The sequence below is a fragment of the Myodes glareolus genome, chromosome 6, assembly GCF_982192425.1.
Source record: "Myodes glareolus chromosome 6, mMyoGla1.1, whole genome shotgun sequence".
Classification (NCBI taxonomy): Eukaryota; Metazoa; Chordata; class Mammalia; order Rodentia; family Cricetidae; genus Myodes; species Myodes glareolus.
This window is the reverse complement of record NC_142031.1, coordinates 95,520,502-95,539,486: the sequence shown is the minus strand read 5'-3', so window position 1 is coordinate 95,539,486 and position 18,985 is coordinate 95,520,502. Positions and strand designations below refer to the sequence as shown.

The 18,985-nt window shown below is 42.4% G+C and overlaps 1 protein-coding gene across 3 annotated transcripts in view; it reads left to right on the top strand.

Moving 5' to 3' along the window:
* Positions 1-18,985, top strand: part of Ttc27 (tetratricopeptide repeat domain 27) — a 135,658-nt gene that overhangs the window by 83,492 nt on the left and 33,181 nt on the right. For all 3 annotated transcript variants that reach the window (XM_087907352.1, XM_087907351.1, XM_087907350.1), the window contains exon 14: positions 15,005-15,103. In XM_087907352.1, the coding sequence (XP_087763478.1) occupies positions 15,005-15,103 (99 nt within the window). The remainder of the gene's footprint in view (positions 1-15,004; positions 15,104-18,985) is intronic.

Sequence of the window (18,985 nt, the reverse complement as noted above, 5' to 3'; positions counted from 1 at the left end):
AAAATATATTTTCTGTAGAGATGTATGCAGGTGCACTTGCCTTTGGGCCTGTGGAGGGCAAAGGACAGTAGCAGGCGTCAGTCTCCAGGAGCTGCCGTCCTTGTGTCTCTCATTCGTTCAGAGCCCGCTAAACAGGCAGTGTGGACTGCCGTTGAGCCGGGGATCCTGCTGTCTGTGTGGACTGCCGTTGAGCCGGGGATCCTGCTGTCTGTGTGGACTGCCGTTGAGCCGAGGATCCTGCTGTCTGTGTGGACTGCCGTTGAGCTGGGGATTCTGCTGTCTGTTTTTTTCCAGTGCTGGCATTAGAAAGGTGGTTTTTTACGTGGGTTTTGGGAATCAAACTCAGGTCCTTGAGCTTGAACACTTCACTGATGGAGCCATCTCTCCAGCCCCACATAAACAACTTTATAAGATTTGAAAAATTAATGCAAAAGGTGTCTAGCTCCTTAACTTCCTGGTAAATCTGCAGGAGAGGTCCTATCTCTAAGGGGAGATCCACCTTATTGATACCCAATGATACTCAGCTGGTGAAGTGATTGGATGAGAGACCGTCTTCTCTCTCTGTGTCAGACTTTGTATTTGCTCTCATTTCACGGGTCCTGGCACCTGCACATGTGCACTGGTTTGAATAATTCATCCGATGGAGACTTCCACCCCTTGCCTGTGTGTAGACACACAGACTCAGGAAGTATCTTTTACACTGAAAGCATCAGTTGGTCTAGAATAGGGGAGGCTGACCTTTGGTTCCTCAGGGTCACACGAGATGGAGAAGAACTTTCTTACACCACACACTAAATCCACAAGCAGTAATGAAAGCTTATGAGAACAAGTGTGTACAGTTTGTGTGACAGACATTTGCTATTACAGATAGGCAGCAAGTCTGTCACAGAGTGATCCTAACTGTGCAGCACCTTCAGAGGGTCTTTTAAGGTTACTGAGTAGGCCCTGTTTGTGACCACTAATAAAGAAAATGAACATATCTAAGTAACAAACTTTGTGGACTTTAAAAATGCATAAATGTGATAGACAGTTACAAAGGAACATAGAACCAGCGGGCTGTGTGACATTGTGTCCGACAGCAGAATGTGTCAGTATCTGGTTTAGTGGAAGCAGTTGCAGTTCTTGGGCAGCTCTAAGTGCTCATCAGACAGCTTGGTTCTCATGGGACTCTCGGTGTGCTTTGGTGAGAACAGTTGCTCAGCTGTTAGGAACACGGTGCTCTTGCCGAGAACTGGAGTTCGGTTCCTAGCAACCATCCATAAGTCCAGTTCCAGGGAACCCGATACCTTCCTCTGACCTCCGCAGGCACCAGCCTGCATATGGCGCACTTACATACAGATAGGCAAAACACTCAAGCACATGAAATTAATAAATCTAAAAATGGTTTAGGTGTTGCCATAGATGACATGAATAATTCATGGTGTTTATGGTGTTTAAAGGCTGGGAAAACACATGATCACATTTTTTTCTTTAAGATGAATATTAGGTTGCAGCTTTATGTGTAAGTTGGCAGGTTACATAGATTTGTGTCAATTGAAAATGGAGTCCTGAATATACCAAAATACTATTTTCATGGAAATCCCAAAATCTGTGTTTAAATTCTGTGACAAATTGAGAAGCAAAGCTACATATTTGTTCACAGGACAGTATTTAGCCCGTGTGTCAGGATGCATAAAATTGTCTGCCTTAATCTGAACTTGCCATACTTGCAGCTCAATACATTGGTTATTCCTCAAGGAACATGCTTAACTCATGTAAGTGAGTGGTTAGATCCATGGAAAATGACAGGTCTGTAAGCTAGACTTTGTTGTCAAGTTCTGGTAACTTTTGATTTGATAACTGATGGTGAGTTGAAAATCATGAAATCTTTTTGATATTTGACCTTGATTTAGCAATCTTATTCCTGAAGAGTAGTGATGTTGCCTAGACCTCTCCCCTTTTGTTTTGTTAAAAAAGAGCCTGGGCAGTTTTCAGGAATTCCTTAATTGATGATTTAATCTCTTGTCCCTTATGAAATTCGCAGTCTTGATAGCAATTTATATGATGTTCCCCATTTGTGTTGTTGCTTGCTCGCTTACGCTTTATTTATTTATATATTTATTTGAGACAAGGTTCTCTGTGTAACTTTGGCTGTCTTGGGACTCACTCTGTAGGCTAGGCAGCCTTGAACTCAGAGATTTGCCTGCTTCTGCCTTCTGTATTCTGGGACTAAGAGCATGTGCTGCCACCACCCTGCAGCTGTTACCCATTTTTAATGCTTTTTGACTATACATTTTCTTGATGTACTGTGCAGTGATGCTTCATTGAATGAATTTGGGAGCAGTAATTGTATCATCTAATATTAATTTTCTGAGACCTTGATTTTTGCCTACCATCTGTGGGACACCCCAAGGAATTAGCCAGATATGCTGATTCTCTTTGAGCCAGATCAAAGGGGATCACCGTAACTCTCCATTTTACTACTTCGTATACATTTCTTTAGCTGTGCCTTTGAATGGCACTAAAAGCCGTTTCCTCAGTGTCACCATCACTGGTACAGTCAGCAAGTTGAGCCGTATGTGTAGCTCTAGTGTCGTCATCCACCCAGAGAGGAAGTGTATCTGTACACTTAACTTCGTGTGATAGTGCAGTGAACTTGGTGAGTCACAAATTCACACTCAAGAACCATATAACCACATTCCAAACACATCATTAAAAATAAAAGAAAATCTCATAGTATTGTACGTAAGTGTATGATATTTGTGTCAGGCCATATTTATAGCCATCCTAGAGTTCATACAACTCATGGGCTGCTGATGGGATAGTCCTGGTTTAAGATTGGCAATGGGTCTCCACAAACTTTCATTTTGTGAAGCTGGGATTCTTAAGTCCATTGGCAAGTCCCCATTTCCCCTTCCTTTCAACCTCTGGCAGTCACCATTTGCTTCCCTTCTTGTGGATTTAACTATTCTACATACTCCATAAGAGCAGAGCCATACAGTATTTGTCTCTTTTTTTCTTATGTGTATGGGTGTTTGGCTTGCATGTGTATAAGTACATCACATGTTGTAGTGCCCTCAGAGGCCAGAAGACAGTATTGGATCCCCCAGACATTTGTGAGCTAACCTGTAGGTACTGGTCAGCTCTTCCCACCCGCAGTATTTTCCTTTGATGACTGGTTTATTTCACTTAGCGGAGTGTCCTCAGGGTTCCTCTGTGCTACAGTAGATAAGAGAACCCCTTCTGTTTGCCTGCTCATTGGGTGGAGACTCAGATTGCTCCCACCTCTTGCCTATTATGGATAGTGCTGAAATGGTATGAAAATGAGGCCAGAAAGATAGACCTGGTAGTCTTTTACACTGAAAACAAACACACAGGAAACAAAACAAAAGCCAGATAATGCTTTTTAAAAATTAGCTTTAGAAAAATTAAGTTTTATTATGGTATTTTCAAACAAAAGGGGTGTTTAAGGTGTGTGTGTGTGTGTGTGTGTGTGTGTGTGCTCGCGTGTGTACGCCTGTGTGTGTACATATTGACAGGTTGAGCTAACTGCTTGCTTTCCCACTCTGAACACTGCATACAGTGTTAGTCTCCTCCAAACATGGTGACAGATAGCATTCTGTAGAAGAATAGGATGCATTCACGTACAGTCGTCAATCTACTGAAGTTAACGAGTATTACTTGGCCCCAAAAATGCTTAGTATATAACTTTGGAGTTGGTTTGCATTGGCAGCTATACTGACTCAGCTATTCTAACTGCATGTGATTATGTAATTTTTGGAGATAATTTTGGTTTTCATAATGGGGAAGTGAAGGTATGTGCTATTTGGTTTCTGAAAGGGAGAGATACCAGAGTTGCTGGGGAAAAGTACCCATAATGCATAGCATAGCCATGCTATCTATACTAATTTTTTCTGGCCTATCATGTCAGTAGCACTCTGGTTGAAAACTGTACCTTAATTTAAATCACTCTTTCAGAGGTTGTAGAGCCCAACTTTAGTATTGTACTTTTAAAATTTTGCTTTTCTAGATAACTGCACTGTATCTGACAGTGGTAGTAGCCTCTGCCCAAAGGTTACCTCACCAGAGACTGCGTATGAGCTGGGAAAAGGAATTCTCTATCTTAGCCTGCTGTGGCCTCATTGCTGAGTGCCGGGTACCTCAAACCTGTGAAGTGCAACCTCAGAGTCCCAGTCTTTTGTAACACGCCAACATGGTCATTTTCCTCCTGCCTTAGTGGCCATTCCTTCTCAGTCTCCTTTGTTGTTGACTCCTGAGGGCCTAAGGCTTTACTTAGTCCTTGGGTTTTGTCTCTGCAGCTACTGCCTTGACTTGAGATAACTCCATAGCTTTAACGATTGTCTGCAGCTGATAATTCCCTAAGTTTTCTTTTTCTTTTGACTTCTCTGGAGTCCAGCCTCCTGCATCTAGTTGCATTCTCAATCTCCACATTCATTACTTTAAATCCAATTTCTGGGCTACTCTTCTTAGTCCACCCACCCACTACCATCCCCTTTCTTCTTAATGTCAGTCCCACATAGCTCTGGAGTTAGCCTTGATTTCCCACATCTAATCTATTTACAAAACCATGATGTCTAATATGGATTGTCAACTTGACAGGGTCTAGACTCACCTAGGAGCCCAATCTCTGGGCACATCTGAGAGGGATTATCAAAATTAGGTTAGGTTAGTTTAGGTGGGAGGACTTACCCTGTGGGCAGCACTATTCCATGAGTTGGTGTTCTGATTGAATAGGAAGTAGGTGGAGTTTTCCTGTCCCACAGCTGCTCTCAAATTGCCACACGGAGGCTTTATATTAATTATAAATTCTTGGCCAATAGCTCAGGATTATTATTAACTAGCTCTGATACTTTGTTAACCCATATTCCTTATTTACTCTCTGCTATGTGGTGGTACCTTTATCAGCATGGCGGATCTCTGTGAGTTCGAGAGCAGTGTAGTCAACAGAGTAAGTTTCAGGACAGGACAGTTACAGAGAGATCCTGTCTCAAAATACAAAACCAAAAAGCGTCTAAAAATCAGATTACAACCCACCATTTTTTACCATCCTGGTCCAGATTGTCATTGTCTTACCTGATTAATTATAGTTTTTTCTTTTCTTTTTGCCCTCTTTGTCCTTTTTTGCTTGTTCTCAGTGAACATCCAAAGCCTTTTTTAAACTGGATCATATGTTCCCCTCACTTCATTAGCACAAGCCAGAGTCCTTTCTTGACTCCTGGTTAGTGGGAATCGGTCGCCACTGTTGTAGAAAGCCACTCAAACTGAAATAATGAACCCAGGTTTGTTCTGAACACAGCATTCCTGGGTGGCTTCGGGAGAAGCTGAGGAAACCATGAGGTGGGGACTTTTAATGTCCTCAGGGGTGGAGCCACCGATGGTGATGGTGGGCTTTCTCAGGTCCAAGTCTGTACTGAGGCAACTCCAGATGAGGGGGGTGAAACCTCAAATGGTGGGCTTTCTCGGGTCCAAGTCTGTACTGAGGCAAGTCCTGGGGAGGGGGCTTGGGGTGGAGCCCCCACCTGAACATTCTAGACTCTTTGGGTATGGTCTTCTCTCTTTCCTCCTCCATCCACTGTCCTCTTTGCTCTCAGAATACACAGGTGCTCTTCACGCATGCTTGCCTGCCTGGACTATTTGTCTAGTTAACTCACCACCTGTTGTCACATTTGTGCTCCAATATCACTTTTCAGAAACCCTTCCTTCACTCTTTCCCCATAAAACCACTTTGTCACCTCAGGCTTCTCACATTTCTCCACAGCGCTCGCTATAGCTGTTATGCACAGCTTACCTAACAAAATGTTCTTCAAGAAGAGTGAGAATGATGTGAAGGTGTGAGTTCTCCCCTCTGCTCACTTCAGTGTTCCTGGTCCTGTCCCTGTGCCTCCCATGCAGGAGGTCCTCAGGGAATGTTTGTTGAGTGGGTGAAAAGACAGCACCTTTTCACTGCTCCCTCAGAAAAGTATTGGATTTGCACGGCAAGATGGACAAATAGTTCCAGTTTATACCCTCGGGCACAATCTGGTGAGGTGGACACAAACTGAACTAGCTAATGATATGGCAATCAAGGAAATACCAGGGGAGTTATTTGTAAGGCACAAACTTACAAAAAGGCCAAAAGGAGCATATTCAAGACTAAAAGTATTGTCAGGTATGCAAGAGGACTGTGAATTCTGGGCCACCTTGGGCTGCAGAATGAGACGATATCTCAAAATGCTACCACCACTACTACTGTTAATAATGCAGATGTTACTTACTGGGAAATACATAAATCAAATTGCATCTTATTTTGTGGAATTTGTGTTGTCTAAAACGAGTAGTTTCATTTTCCTGTTTGTTTAGCTTATATGAATTTATAACAGCATTTAGAAATGTTAGATATTTCCCATGACTGATTGAATTTCCAGTACTTTTTATCCAGAATGCATTTAATAGACCAAAAACCAAACTATTACAAGAAATTAATCAATGACTTTTCACTAAAAGTGCTATTACATTAAGTGTGTGACCTCATTTCTCATATCAACATGGAAAAACATACATATACATAAGAAATTACATGTACATATAAGAAAAAACTATTAAAACTAATTTTGCTCATTTTTATTGGTTCTACATAAAAAGTGAAATGTTAAGAAATGACCAAAAACTTCACCCATCACAACTAAAAGCAACATTTGAATATAGCCTTTTAATAAAAAAAAGAATTGTTTTTCTGTTTTAGGTTCTGAGTATGTGTGTCTGAGCACAGATTTGTGCACATGAGTGCAGGTGCTGCTGGAGGCCAGAAGAGGGTGCTGATCTGCTGGAGTTACAGGCAGTTATAAGTTTGTCTGTTTCTCTCCCTCACTTCCTTTAGCTCCTTGAGCACAAAATAAAATTAAAATATTGAAATTTTTAATTGAAGAATTAAAGCTATTATAATTTTTTCTCCTTCCTTCCTTCCTTCCTTCCTTCCTTCCTTCCTTCCTTCCTTCCTTCCTTCCTTTCTTCCTTTCTTTCTTTCTTTCCTTTTGGTTTTTCGAGACAGGGTTTCTCTGTAGTTCTGGGGCCTATCCTAGAATTAGGTCTTGTAAACCAGGCTGGCCTTGAGCTCACAGAGATTCGCCTGCTTTTCACATACAAGAGACTATAATGCTTTTGCCTTTTGAATTTGGGTTTTTTAATATACTGATCCATAAAATCCCCTTAAATGACAAAACTAGCAGTTGGCTAATAGTTAATAGATAGGCTTTTAAAAATTATTTATTTGCATCTTTTTAGTGTTCCTGGTCTTTTGAAAGGGTTATTATTTGGATAGAACATTGTGTGGTTGCCTGACAGAATAGTCCTGAGTGCCTGCCATGTGCAGATACAAATGTGGCATCGATAGGCTGTGCCAGCCTCTGAGCAGAGAGCAAAGAATTTGTGCTGGAAAATGGTAAAGGGAGTATCATTTTGTGAGCCACTTATGGGCCTGCTTTAGGGTTTTTGGATACTTTATGTATAGGGGACTCTATTGGGATTTTGTATAAATGACCAATATGTCACAAATGGTATTGTCAAAAATTTATATGCAGAATAAATGTATATAATGAATGAATGCAGGTAAGTATCAGTGACTTTAGCAGTAAGTATGAGGAGGAATGGGTTGAAGTTTGTTACAAAGGAAAATGTTCTGAGTTTACTCTTGGTTTGTCAGGATTGAGGGAAAACATGGAATCAGTGTGGATGCCAGGTGTGTGTGTTTGTGTGTGTGCGTGCGTGTGTGCGTGCATGTGTATATATGTATGTGTGCTAGTTAGTAGGGATTGAACCCAGGTACTGACACATGCTAAGTATACATTATACCACTGAGCTACATCTCCAGACCCAGATACCTCTTAAATTAGCTATCAGAAGCTGAGGAAGAGAAAAATACCTTTTTGCAAGAAGGTGATGTAGTTTTGGATGTTGAATATGAGGTGATTTAAGAAGAGATAACTGATAGTCCCTTAGAGCTAAAGGCCTCAGTGAAGGCCCTTGTGAACCAGAGGGGAACATGCAGGTGATGTTCTTTGGATGTGAGTTGAAACCACAATAGAAAACAAATCCCTTAGAAAACATTGTACCTGCTGATGCTATTGGTCAGGGCCTTCTACTCTGGATACTACTGAAATACAAACCAAACAGAGAACACTGGGGTTAACACAGTAGACTTGGCCAGAGGGGAAAGAGCCAAGGGAAAGTGATTATAGGAGTTAAAGGAAGAACAACCATCAGGAAGTGTCAAAGGCCACAAAATTCATAGAAAGCCCAGACTTTGAAGCCTGCTGGTGGCCTTCAGAAACTAGCTCTGAAGACTAAAGAGAGAGTTGTAGGTGAGACAGCAGATTAGCATCAGTAAACTGCCTATCTGTGGGGACATGGAGGAGATGAGGGCCAAATGTAGTGCTGAATAAATGGCAGAAGGCTTAAGTAAAGTTTCTGAGATAACTAGAGGTCTTGAGTTGGTTGCAGACAGAAATGAAGCACTCTTGTGGCCAAAGGTAGAGGGAAGCCAGTGGTGAGGCTGAGTGGCAGAGGGGCTAGTCACTAGGAGACAGTGGAATGAGCTGGAAAACAAGGAGTAGCATTTTCTTGAGACTGGAGGAATGTAGTTCCTGTCTGTCAAGCACTGATGACCTAAGCTAGTATGTACATGTGGATTCCTTTGAGACCACTTAGAGGTACCGAGAGATGCAAAAAAATATGTTAAGATGCAGGCTTGCATCCCTTTGACTTATGTGTGTTAAATGGAGGGAGAAGAGGTGTGTATGGATCATATGTAACCATCAGTAGACTAAATGGGCAATGTGCTTTTGCTGCCTAGAGGTAAATGAGACTGATGGTCAGAAAAGGTCAGAAAAGGTCTGATGGAGAAGTATTGATGTGGACCTAAAGAGCATGTTAGATTTGGACAGATGTGAAAACTGGGAACACGTCTTCTGGGAACAAGAGCCTGTGTTTGCAAACATAGTCATTTAGAAAAACAAAGATTCTTGGTAACTGTAGAGTTTGACTTCATTTTATTCTGTCATAATAGTGATATAGCAACTAGTATTGCATGTGACCAGGTTCCAGGTACTGTTATGTAAGCCTGTGAGTATCCTTAGCCAGCAGCACAATCACCAAGGTCCTTTTGTTTTCACCCCCTTTATAGATGAAGAAATAGAAGTGTTAGTCATTTGAACCAGCTCCTGGAATTCTTGAGGACTGGAACTGATGTTCAGCCTGCCCATCAGTCCAGCTCCAGAGCTGCTCTTCTCTGACGAGTTGAGAGCCCTGAATACCTTAAGCGGTCAACTTACAAGTTTTTTCCCCTTTAATGAAGACTCATTGGGCTTCATTAGAAGCAAAATAAAGTTGTAAGATTGCTTTTCGGGAACTGTGCAGCACTTGGTAACTTAGTTTCTAGAGGCCTCCCTGGCAGCCAGGCCTCTGTAGCCCGGCGTCTGTGATTTCATCACCCCAAGCCTGTTCTTGTTCTTCATGTATAGGGCAAATGTTGTTTGCCATTTTAGAGCTTTGGTTTTGTTTTGAGACAGATCCTTGCTACATAGCCTAGTTTGGCTTTGAATGTGTGCCGCCCCCCAGCCTCCCTAAAACTGGGTTTATGAACATGTGCCACTATGGCTGGCTTTTTAGTTTTTGAAAGAATAAAATATCTTTATTTGAAATGTAATATGATAGTTTCTGTTGTAAGGTTGTGTTGGTTGTGGTAGAAGATTCAAGGAGGTTGGTGCTCACATTCCAGTGGGCAGACAGGATGGTGGACATGTGTGGATAATATGTACAGAAAAAGAAAAGATTCTTTCCTTTTTTCCCCTTCCTTTCTCTTATTGACTAGCAATAAAAAACAAAACTCCTGAGATCTAACATGTTAAACTGCCGAGAGACACGAACGCAGTGGTAACAGCTGGGCTATAACTGAGACTAAGAACAGTGGGGAGGATAAGACTTTGCTGCCCAAGACCTGCTTCTGAGTCCTAAGAACTCCAAGGAGCATGGTCAGGCCAGTCTATTCTATGCTTTCATATGTCACTCCACACAGTCAGCATGTGTGTAAGGCTTGCACAGTTCTGGTCCACAGTCAGCATGTGTGTAAGGCTTGCACAGTTCTGGTCCACAGTCAACTCTCTGTAGCAAACAAGGGACTTTCCTGCCTATTGCACTGTGTGAGTGATGGTAGCGAATTACTCTTGTCCCGTTATCTGTAGCCCCACAGGAAGATAAACCTACCAGGAGAGTCTCAGGTGTATATGACTCAAACATACTGTTAAGTATTTTGGAAAGAATATGCAAATAACAGAACAGCTGTAACAGAGCCAAACAGCAAGAAGAGAAACAGCCTTAAACAACCAGTAGCCTGCAGTAAAAAAACCGAGGAAACTGCCTCTTTAGGGAGACAGTGACGCCGACAGGTGAGAGCTTGTGCACCTTCAGTGCGGAGAATCTAAGATGGCGGCGCGCATGCTTACGAGCATGAGACGTCTCTTGGGAAAAGTCGCTATCAAACAGTGGTGATCTTGGATTTGGCCCAGTACGCTTCCTGTTTGATGGCCTGCATTGACAGCCGGTTTGCATTTGTGCCATGGGACTGAGCTAGAGAAGTAGAAGGCAATGGAGAATGGGTGTGCTTTTAGGGCTAGAGTCTGTTAACCTTTAGCACACGTGACACAGATGCAGACCCGTTGGTCCCAAAGGCACTTAGAAAAGTGTGAACCTTGATTATTGAAACTGCCTTCTCTCTAGGTCATGACTTCTTTTGAGTTGATGTCTAAGGCCTCCAACTGAATGAACTCCTCTTGTAGCTCTTCAAACCCATGCGCGGATTCTGAATACTCTTCTTATGGCCATTGTATTTATCCCACCACCAGATGGCACCAGTGGCACTCTGAACACTTTCACTTCTGGGGAGTCTTAGAGGTTTGGAATTTTAGCCTGTTAAACCCCCCACCTCCTTTAACACCCAGGGGCGAGATGCAGAGGTTTAGTATTACAACTGAAGCCGCAGAGGTGCTCAGAACCCCTCAATCAGCCATCTTCTTGTGTCTGTTGTACCCTGTGTGGCTCTAGGCGGAAAAACCTAGCAGTTCATGTTCATGTTCTTTAAAAAAAATATTTAAAACACTTAAACAATCGTTGTTTAAATACAGGCATCATTTCATCCAAAATAAACAGTGTCTGCTTTTGTGTTTCTGTACTGGCACCTACACACTGAACTCTGGCTTCCACAGGTCATGGTCAGCAGTAGCCATGGCTCCTGACTTTCCCCAGCTGTGTGAGCTCTACAGCAATCTCAACAGTGCCTCTCTGTCAAGCGGTTGTTTCTTTCCATTCTTGGCCAGACCCTTTCAGCTCACCCCTCTATGTGAACATACCCATCCACCCGTTGCTGCTTCTCTGCCTGTCTGCATAGCCCTGTCAAGACAGTCTTTGGGAAAGGAGCAATGCTATATGTGTTCTGAAGGTAAATAAACAAACAGATGAATAAGTCTCTTAGGTGTTCCAGTACATGTTATCTGGTGACAGGTGGGTCATTTGTGGGTAAGATGGTGTATTAGGAGGCAGTATGGCTAAGTGGAAAGGATGTGGACTTTGAACTAACGCTAATGTGGTTGCATAGCTCCTACTCATTCAGCGTTTCCTTATTGGGTGACATTCCCTAGCAGAGTGTTTGTGAGGAAGACATGAAGGTATAATGGAAAGCTCATAGTGTCAATGCCTGTCATGTTTAATAGCTGCTCATTAAGTGAAAATTATTTTGACTAGAGAGAGGGAGCAGGAGTGGTTCTAGTATATGAGAGGCTGGGTTGGATGTGGCCAGGCAAAGATAATACATACTGTGGTTACCAGAAATTTGGGGGGTACTGAGGACACCGGGGTCCTCTCTTGATGTTCTTAAGCCCGTTAGTAAAATATTTTAAGAATAGACTCAAATGGAAAATTGAGCACAGTGTTATTAGCATTCAAAATAAAACTTTCAGAGCGGGCAAACTGTAAATCTTAGGAGCTGCCTGGGGGAGAGAAGGAAAAAAATTGTCCTTTGAGTGAAGCTGGCATGGAGGTGACACACACGAGACACACGGTGACAGGCAGCCACATGGTAGGGTGGAGGCAGTGTTTAGAGAAAGAATAAGGAAGCCCAAAGCTCTAGAAAAAGCATATTTAGGGTCTGACCAGCACCCTAAAGAGTCAAGAGAGAAAAAGAGAAGGCTGCATGTTTCTACTTAGAAAGGTGGGCACCTCTGCAGGTCCTCCTGGGGCTCTGGACCGGGCCAGGAGGCAGGAAGGAAGTTTTGTGACTCATCAAAGGGCTCCTTACTCTGCCAGCTTCCTTAGCATGGTTTAAGGTGAGCTCACCTTCCTGGGGGTGATCCTGCCTTCCTGAGCAATGGTCCCTTAGCCAGGCCTGGGTTTACTCCCAAGGGAGGAGACGATGGCAGGTCATCTGCTGGAGGCAAGACTGCGAGTCCTGGGTACACATCTCAAGCATTGTATATATTTAATAACACATTGAAGCAATCTCATTTTGTGTATATAGGATTAAATATTATTAAAATAAACTTGTAAAGTATAGCCACCAGGACATGTAATGAAACTACTCACCTGCCCACCCAACAGCTCTGGGCTAAATAATAGTGATCTCGGAGCTTAAAGAATTCAGCTGTGCTTTGGGGACTTCTGTGAAAGTTTCTGAGGTCTCTTGTTTTTTGTTATTGGATTGGCGTGTGTGCTCGCACATGCATGTGTGACTAACACTGCATGTGTGTGCGGGTCAGCAGACAACTTGAAGTCTGTCCCTTCATCTTGTTGAGGTACAGTCTCTTGTCACCGTTCCTCTGAACATGTCAGGCTAGCTAGCCTGCAGGCTTGTGGGGCAAGTGCTATGGCTTGCTGAGCCCTCTCACGGACCCCACCAGTCATTATTGATAGTGCTAGTTTAAGTAGTAATTTCAAAGTAAATAAAAGGAATGCCAAAGATTGTCCACAGTTCTTCAAATTCTAAAGCCCTCAGTTGAGAAATAAAAAATCAAAATGGTGCAGCAGGTCAGCCACAAACAGTGGGGAGACCCTGTAGTTTAAAGATGGGACCTTCACAGGATGCCTAGTTACCAGGTACCGTGGTTACCTGGTGGTGATAGATGCCAGCTAGCAGTTAACTGACTGTGGGACTTTCACTCCATGTAAATTATTCAAACAACTTCAAAAAATAACCAAAGGTAAAGGACACAAGAACCATATTAATACTTTATATTAGATGAAGTCATCTGTCTAAATTTTCATTAAAAAATTTAAGATGCTGAGTATAAGGCATTAACTGGTCTTTAAAACTTAAAAGTAAATAATAACCCTCATCAGACCAGCGTGGGTTAGAGCTATATCATAAGTGCTATTATTTGCAGTATTTCTTAATCTTCTCTGGTGGATTGAAAAATAAGGTTTTTCATTTGTATCTTGATTTTATACAGACTTTTTTTTTTTATATCAACATGTGGGGAAGAGAATTTGGTGTTTTTGGCAGCGAGGCCCAGACGTTCTGAGACCCTTGAAGGCAGTTTGCAATGTTCCTAACTTAGTCCCAGAGTGCAGTGAGATAGTCCTCATTCCAAGTGATTTAGGGTTCGTTGCCTCTAACCTGCTGTCTGGGAAGGGACCCTTGCTTTATAAGTTCACTTTGTACAGAATGAAGCAGCTGCTGGTAAAATCCATGAGGAATCGGGTTGTGTTAATGTGTGCCTGTGACCCTGGCACCTGAGACGCTGGGGCAGGAGGATTCATGAGTTTGATACCAGTTTGGGCTGCAGAATGGGACCTGTGTAACTAACCAGAACCAAAGCCAAACAAACAAATAAAAACCTAGATGCGTCTTCGTTTCAGAAATGTTAAGAACAAGGCTGTGCCGAGAACTGATGAAACACAGCATGAAGGTTTCAGAGCTTTGAACTTGTTCGGGAGGCCGGGGCTTGTTTTACTGTTGTCATGTAGGTCAGTGTTGGACTTGGGTCCTTTTAGATTGTGTCATGTTGAGGGAATGTGTTTTGATGCCTTGAATGGTTCTTTTCATTCTGCCTATAAAAAACCAGGTGAAAACCAAGTGATAAGCTGTCTCACCTTGAAGTCCCATGGTTCAGGGCAGCAAGCTGGTCTCCAGCAAGTGTCTTTGCTCCTCCTCCCACCAGAGGCACTCCCCTTCACCTAGGTCTGTTCTACAGAAAGGCCTTGCTGGTTATTTATAGACTCTATGCATTCAGAGTGAAGTGTTAAATTGCCTGAGGGTGTTTGCCTTGGAAGCTTTCTCTCTAACAGCTAAAAATCTTTATCTGTTTAAAGAGGCCTCTAGCAGCCTTACTGACCAGGTTTTTGTGGGACTGGTTAGGGAACAGCACAGGGAAGGTGGGGACAGATGCTGAGTATGTCATTTCCTTTCCCACTGCTCTCCTGCCTTTGTGTCTTTCAGTCTGTAGGAAAGTAGGCGTCCATCCACCACTGACTTTGTGACTGAGAGAAAACAATACATTTCTGACAAGTGCCGTTCAATTTTTACTAGCCACAGCTCCTTTTGACAGGTTCTATTGAATTTTAAGGAAACTCTGCTTTGAACAGAATGCTTTTGTAATTTTGCTATTTTCCAAATCTCAGCCTGATTCTTACCCTGTCTCTTCCAAGTTTTTTTTGCAGATGTGTCTACACAGAAACCTGCCAGGGAGGTTATCTGAGGGAATGGAGGATGAGAGCAGAACTCTGCCCTTGTGTTTGCGGTGCCTTGATCAGCTGCGAATAATATTAATATTGTACACACTTTTGTTGTTCTATTAGCTTTGAAATTCATGGTAAATTTTGTCTTCACTGGGTTTCCTACATTTAAACTCAACACAAGGCAATTAAAATGTAGTTCTGAATTCTGTACAGGAGTGTGTTCTTTGATAGTATCTTCAATATGTTCAGGTTGTATCCTCTAAATATGTTTATGTGTCTGATTAATTTTGACTTTTGGTCTTTGCAGCTTGGAGTCTGGTTTTCTCTAGGCTGTGCCTACTTGGCCTTGGAAGATTACATGGGCTCAGCGAAGGCATTTCAGCGGTGCGTGACCCTAGAGCCTGATGTAAGTTTGTTTGGCCTTCTTCCTTGTTTCAGCGCCTTTGTGTTCTTTTCCATTATCTGAACATGCCGCAGAGCTCGGAGCAGCAGCTGCTTTTGTGGTAGAAGTATATATCTGATGGAAGGGCATACTCAAGGGATATGGTTTATCAGTCAAAATACTTTCCGGGGAATCATATCATAGTTACACTTGATCGGCCTGACTAGTATGGCACAGTGTCCTGTGTCTTTTATCATTTATGGACATGCTTCCTATGTTAATTACATCACTAGAAGGCAATTTTTTTTGATATGGCGTCTCTCCCTTTCTGTTCAACAACTTTGTGGAAATGATAGCTCACATACGGTGTTGCTATTTAAAATAATAATTAAGGATTTTAATTTTTTTTCAGTATATTTAGAGTTACAAAGTTAGTACAGTTTTAAAGCTCTTTCCCCCACAGGAAGCCTGGCTGCTATCAGGACTCACTCCCCATTCCTTCCTCCTCACCGGCTTCTCTTCTCCAGCACTAGACAGTCACTGTCTCTATAGATTTTCAGTCCCGGTGTTTCAGAGACCCGGACTTAGTGGCTGGCTTCTTCCACTTCCCTCAGTGTTTTACAGCCGTCCGTGTTGTATTCTGCATTGGTGCTCCATTAACTTTTTCCTGACAGGTACTGTTCCATTGTTTGGGCAGAGCATATGTGTCCACTTATCAGTCGATGGCATTTGAGTCTTTTCTACTTTGTTGCACTCCTGAATCCTTCTGCCTTTAGCCTTTGGTTACCAGTTTCTGGTGGACTCGTGCTTTTCTAGAGGATAAAGTGGGAGAGCTGCTGCATCTGATAGACTTTCCCGGATGGCCTTTTTATATTCCAAGTTTCTCAACATCCTTGCCAACACTTGCTACTTTCTCCTTTTGTTGTAGCTGTCCTAGCTTGTGACTTCAATTTGTGTTTCTTTGATGGCTGGCTAATTATGTTAAATATTTTTGCATTTGCTTATTGACTGATTGATTGTCTTCTATGGGGAAATGCTTATTCACATCCTTTGTCCACTTAAAAATTCTGTTTTTGATTGTTGAGGTGTAAGAATTCTTTATATATTGGAAATATAAGGCCCTTATGAATTGTAGGTAACACCATCCTATTCTTTGTGTTTTTACTTTTTAAAAATTTACTTATTTTATATATACAAATACTGTATGTATTGCCTGTATGTATGTATGTGTGCCATGTGTATACCTGATTCTTGCATGTAGAAGAGGTCAGAAGAGAGCGTCAGATCCCCTGGCCTGGGGTTACAGATGGTGTGAGCCACTGTGTGGGTGCTGGGAACCAAACCTAAGTCCTCTACAAGAAGAATAAGTGTTCTTAACTGTAGGGCTGTCCCTCCAGCCCCTTTCACTTTCTTAATGGTGCCATTTAAAGCAAAAAATTATAAATATTTTAAATTTTTAATTTTATGTGTATGGGTGCTTTGCTTGCACATAGGTCTGGGCATCACATGCAAGCCTAATGCCCATGGAGGCCAGAGGAGGGTCTCAGATTCCTCTGCTTCCACCATGTGGGTCCAGGAATGGAACTGAGGTGGTCAGACATGAGGCCAAATGCCTTTACCTGCTGAGATTCTCTCCGGCTCTTATTTTTATTGTTATATTTTATTGTGTGTGTTGTGTATGTATGAGCGTGGTGTGTGTGTGGCACGTGTGAAGATCAGAGACAACTCTCTGGAGTTGCTTCTCTCTTTCCATGAGTTCTGGGGATCCAGTTCAGAACCTCAGGCATATATGCAGCAAGCACTTTTACCCACAGAGCCATCTTGTTGGCTCAGAAGCTTCAAATGTTTTATGTTTGTTTAGTCTGGAGTTTTGGAGACCAATTCTTGTTATTGTGTGTTCTGACCTGGATCTCACTGTGCAGCTCAAGCTGGCTGACCTTGAATTCAAGACCTTGCCTTGTCCAGTGATGACATCTAACTCATCTGTTCTTTTCCCTCTGTTTCTAGTCCATTGCCAGAACAAGGCCCTGATGACCGAAACTCCTCACCCTTTATTTTTTTTCTTTCATTATTGTAGCTTGAATTCAGAGTTTTGTACATGTTAGGCAAGTGCTCTACCACTGAGCTACATTTCCAGTGCTGTTCTTACCTTTTTCTTCTAAGAGCTGTGTCGTTTCAGCTCTAGACTATTTTAAGAACTTTTGTGTATGAAGTAAGAAAGGGTTCCAGTTTCTTTCTTTTACCTGCGGATGTCCAGTAATACCAGTCACTTGTTTAAAAGACTATTTTGCCCCATGGAATATTCTTGTCATTCTGGTCAAAAATCAGTTGACCATAAGTACGGGTTCAATCATAGACTGCCAGTTAGATTTCATCGGCTACCGCATCTGTGTGCTAGCCCACTCACAGGCTTCAAGGTGAGGCTTAAGAATGCTCAGTGTGAGCATTGGAACTTGGTTCTTCGTCATGATTGTTTTGGCTATTCAGGGTTCCTTAATTTTTCATGTCAAATTTTAACATCAACTTCTGCAGACACTAAATAAATGAATAAATAAGTGAAAAGTATGAACGGTATCTGAGATTGATAGGGGTTTCATTTGGTCTGCACTGCAATATTACCACCACGGGTGTGGAAAACCTAAAACCTGCTTTCTTTCCTCTTTTTTCTAAGACTGACTACCAACCAGCTTTCCCTCCCTCCCTCCCTCGCTCCCTGTGTGTTGGGGGTGAAGGTGTATGGAATGCATGCACATGGAGGCCAGAGGAGGCCTGTGGAGTTGATTTTCTTTTACCTTGTAGGTCCCAGCGATCAAACTCAAGTTGTGAGGCTTGGCAACCAGCACCTTGACCCACTGAAGCATCCTGCTAGCCCCCTGCTTCCTATTCTTTCCCTTTCTTTTCTACCTTCTTTTTCTTCTCCCATCCCTCAAACACGTGATCAAATACTCTGTGGCAGAGGCATGTTATTAGCCACAATCTTACTGCATTAGGAATCAAATCTCAGCCCCTGTGCATCTTATAATAATCCTTATTTTATTCTCTAGAGTATTGCTGTCAATTTTCCACACAATCTTCCATGGAAATTATGAACACAATTAAAGCTTATGCTGGCACATCATGTTTCAGACGTGTGATGCTGTCCACCAGGGCCTCTGCTCCCCAGCTTTCTCAGTCATCGCACTTGGTCTCTGCAGTGTACACATAACTTACTATAGTTTGGTTGATCACTCTTTCTCTCTCACTCTGTGTGTGTGGGGTCATTACATGTATGAATGTGTATGTACCTCTGTGTGAATATGTAGAGCTCATAAATTGGCATCAGGTGTTTCTTCCATTTTCACTTACTTTTTTGAGTCAGGTTCTCTCACTGACTGATGAGGCTGACTGGTCACCAGCTCTAGGACCCCCATTTCTGTCTCCCAGTACAAAGTGACAGACACAAATCACCACCCTGGGCTTTTCACAAGCATCTGGGCTCTGAACTCAGGCCCTCTTGCATGTGCAATGAGCACTTGACCATCTTTGCAGCCCCTGCAGTTACCATTTATAAATGTCTAAGTTGCTGAATAACTTGGATCTAATGAAAACAAGGAAGATCTTATTGATAATAAGCATTTGTTTAATGAACTCCTGATTTTCAGAGTTCATCTTTCATCTCAAATGCATAGCAAATTATATACTTGAACTAATAACCAAATATCGTCTGCCTTATTTTCTTTTTTGTCCTTTACATGCAACTCTCAAATGAACAGTGTGGACAGGCTCAAGAAGTAGGATACAAAACCTCTTGCCCCCAGAGCCTACCTCGTGTCTCCTTTCCTGTCACCATGAGCTCCCTCCTCTGTCCCTCAGTAGCTGTGCTAAAGTTTTTCTCTGTATATTATTCCATACCTTTGGTTTAGTTAA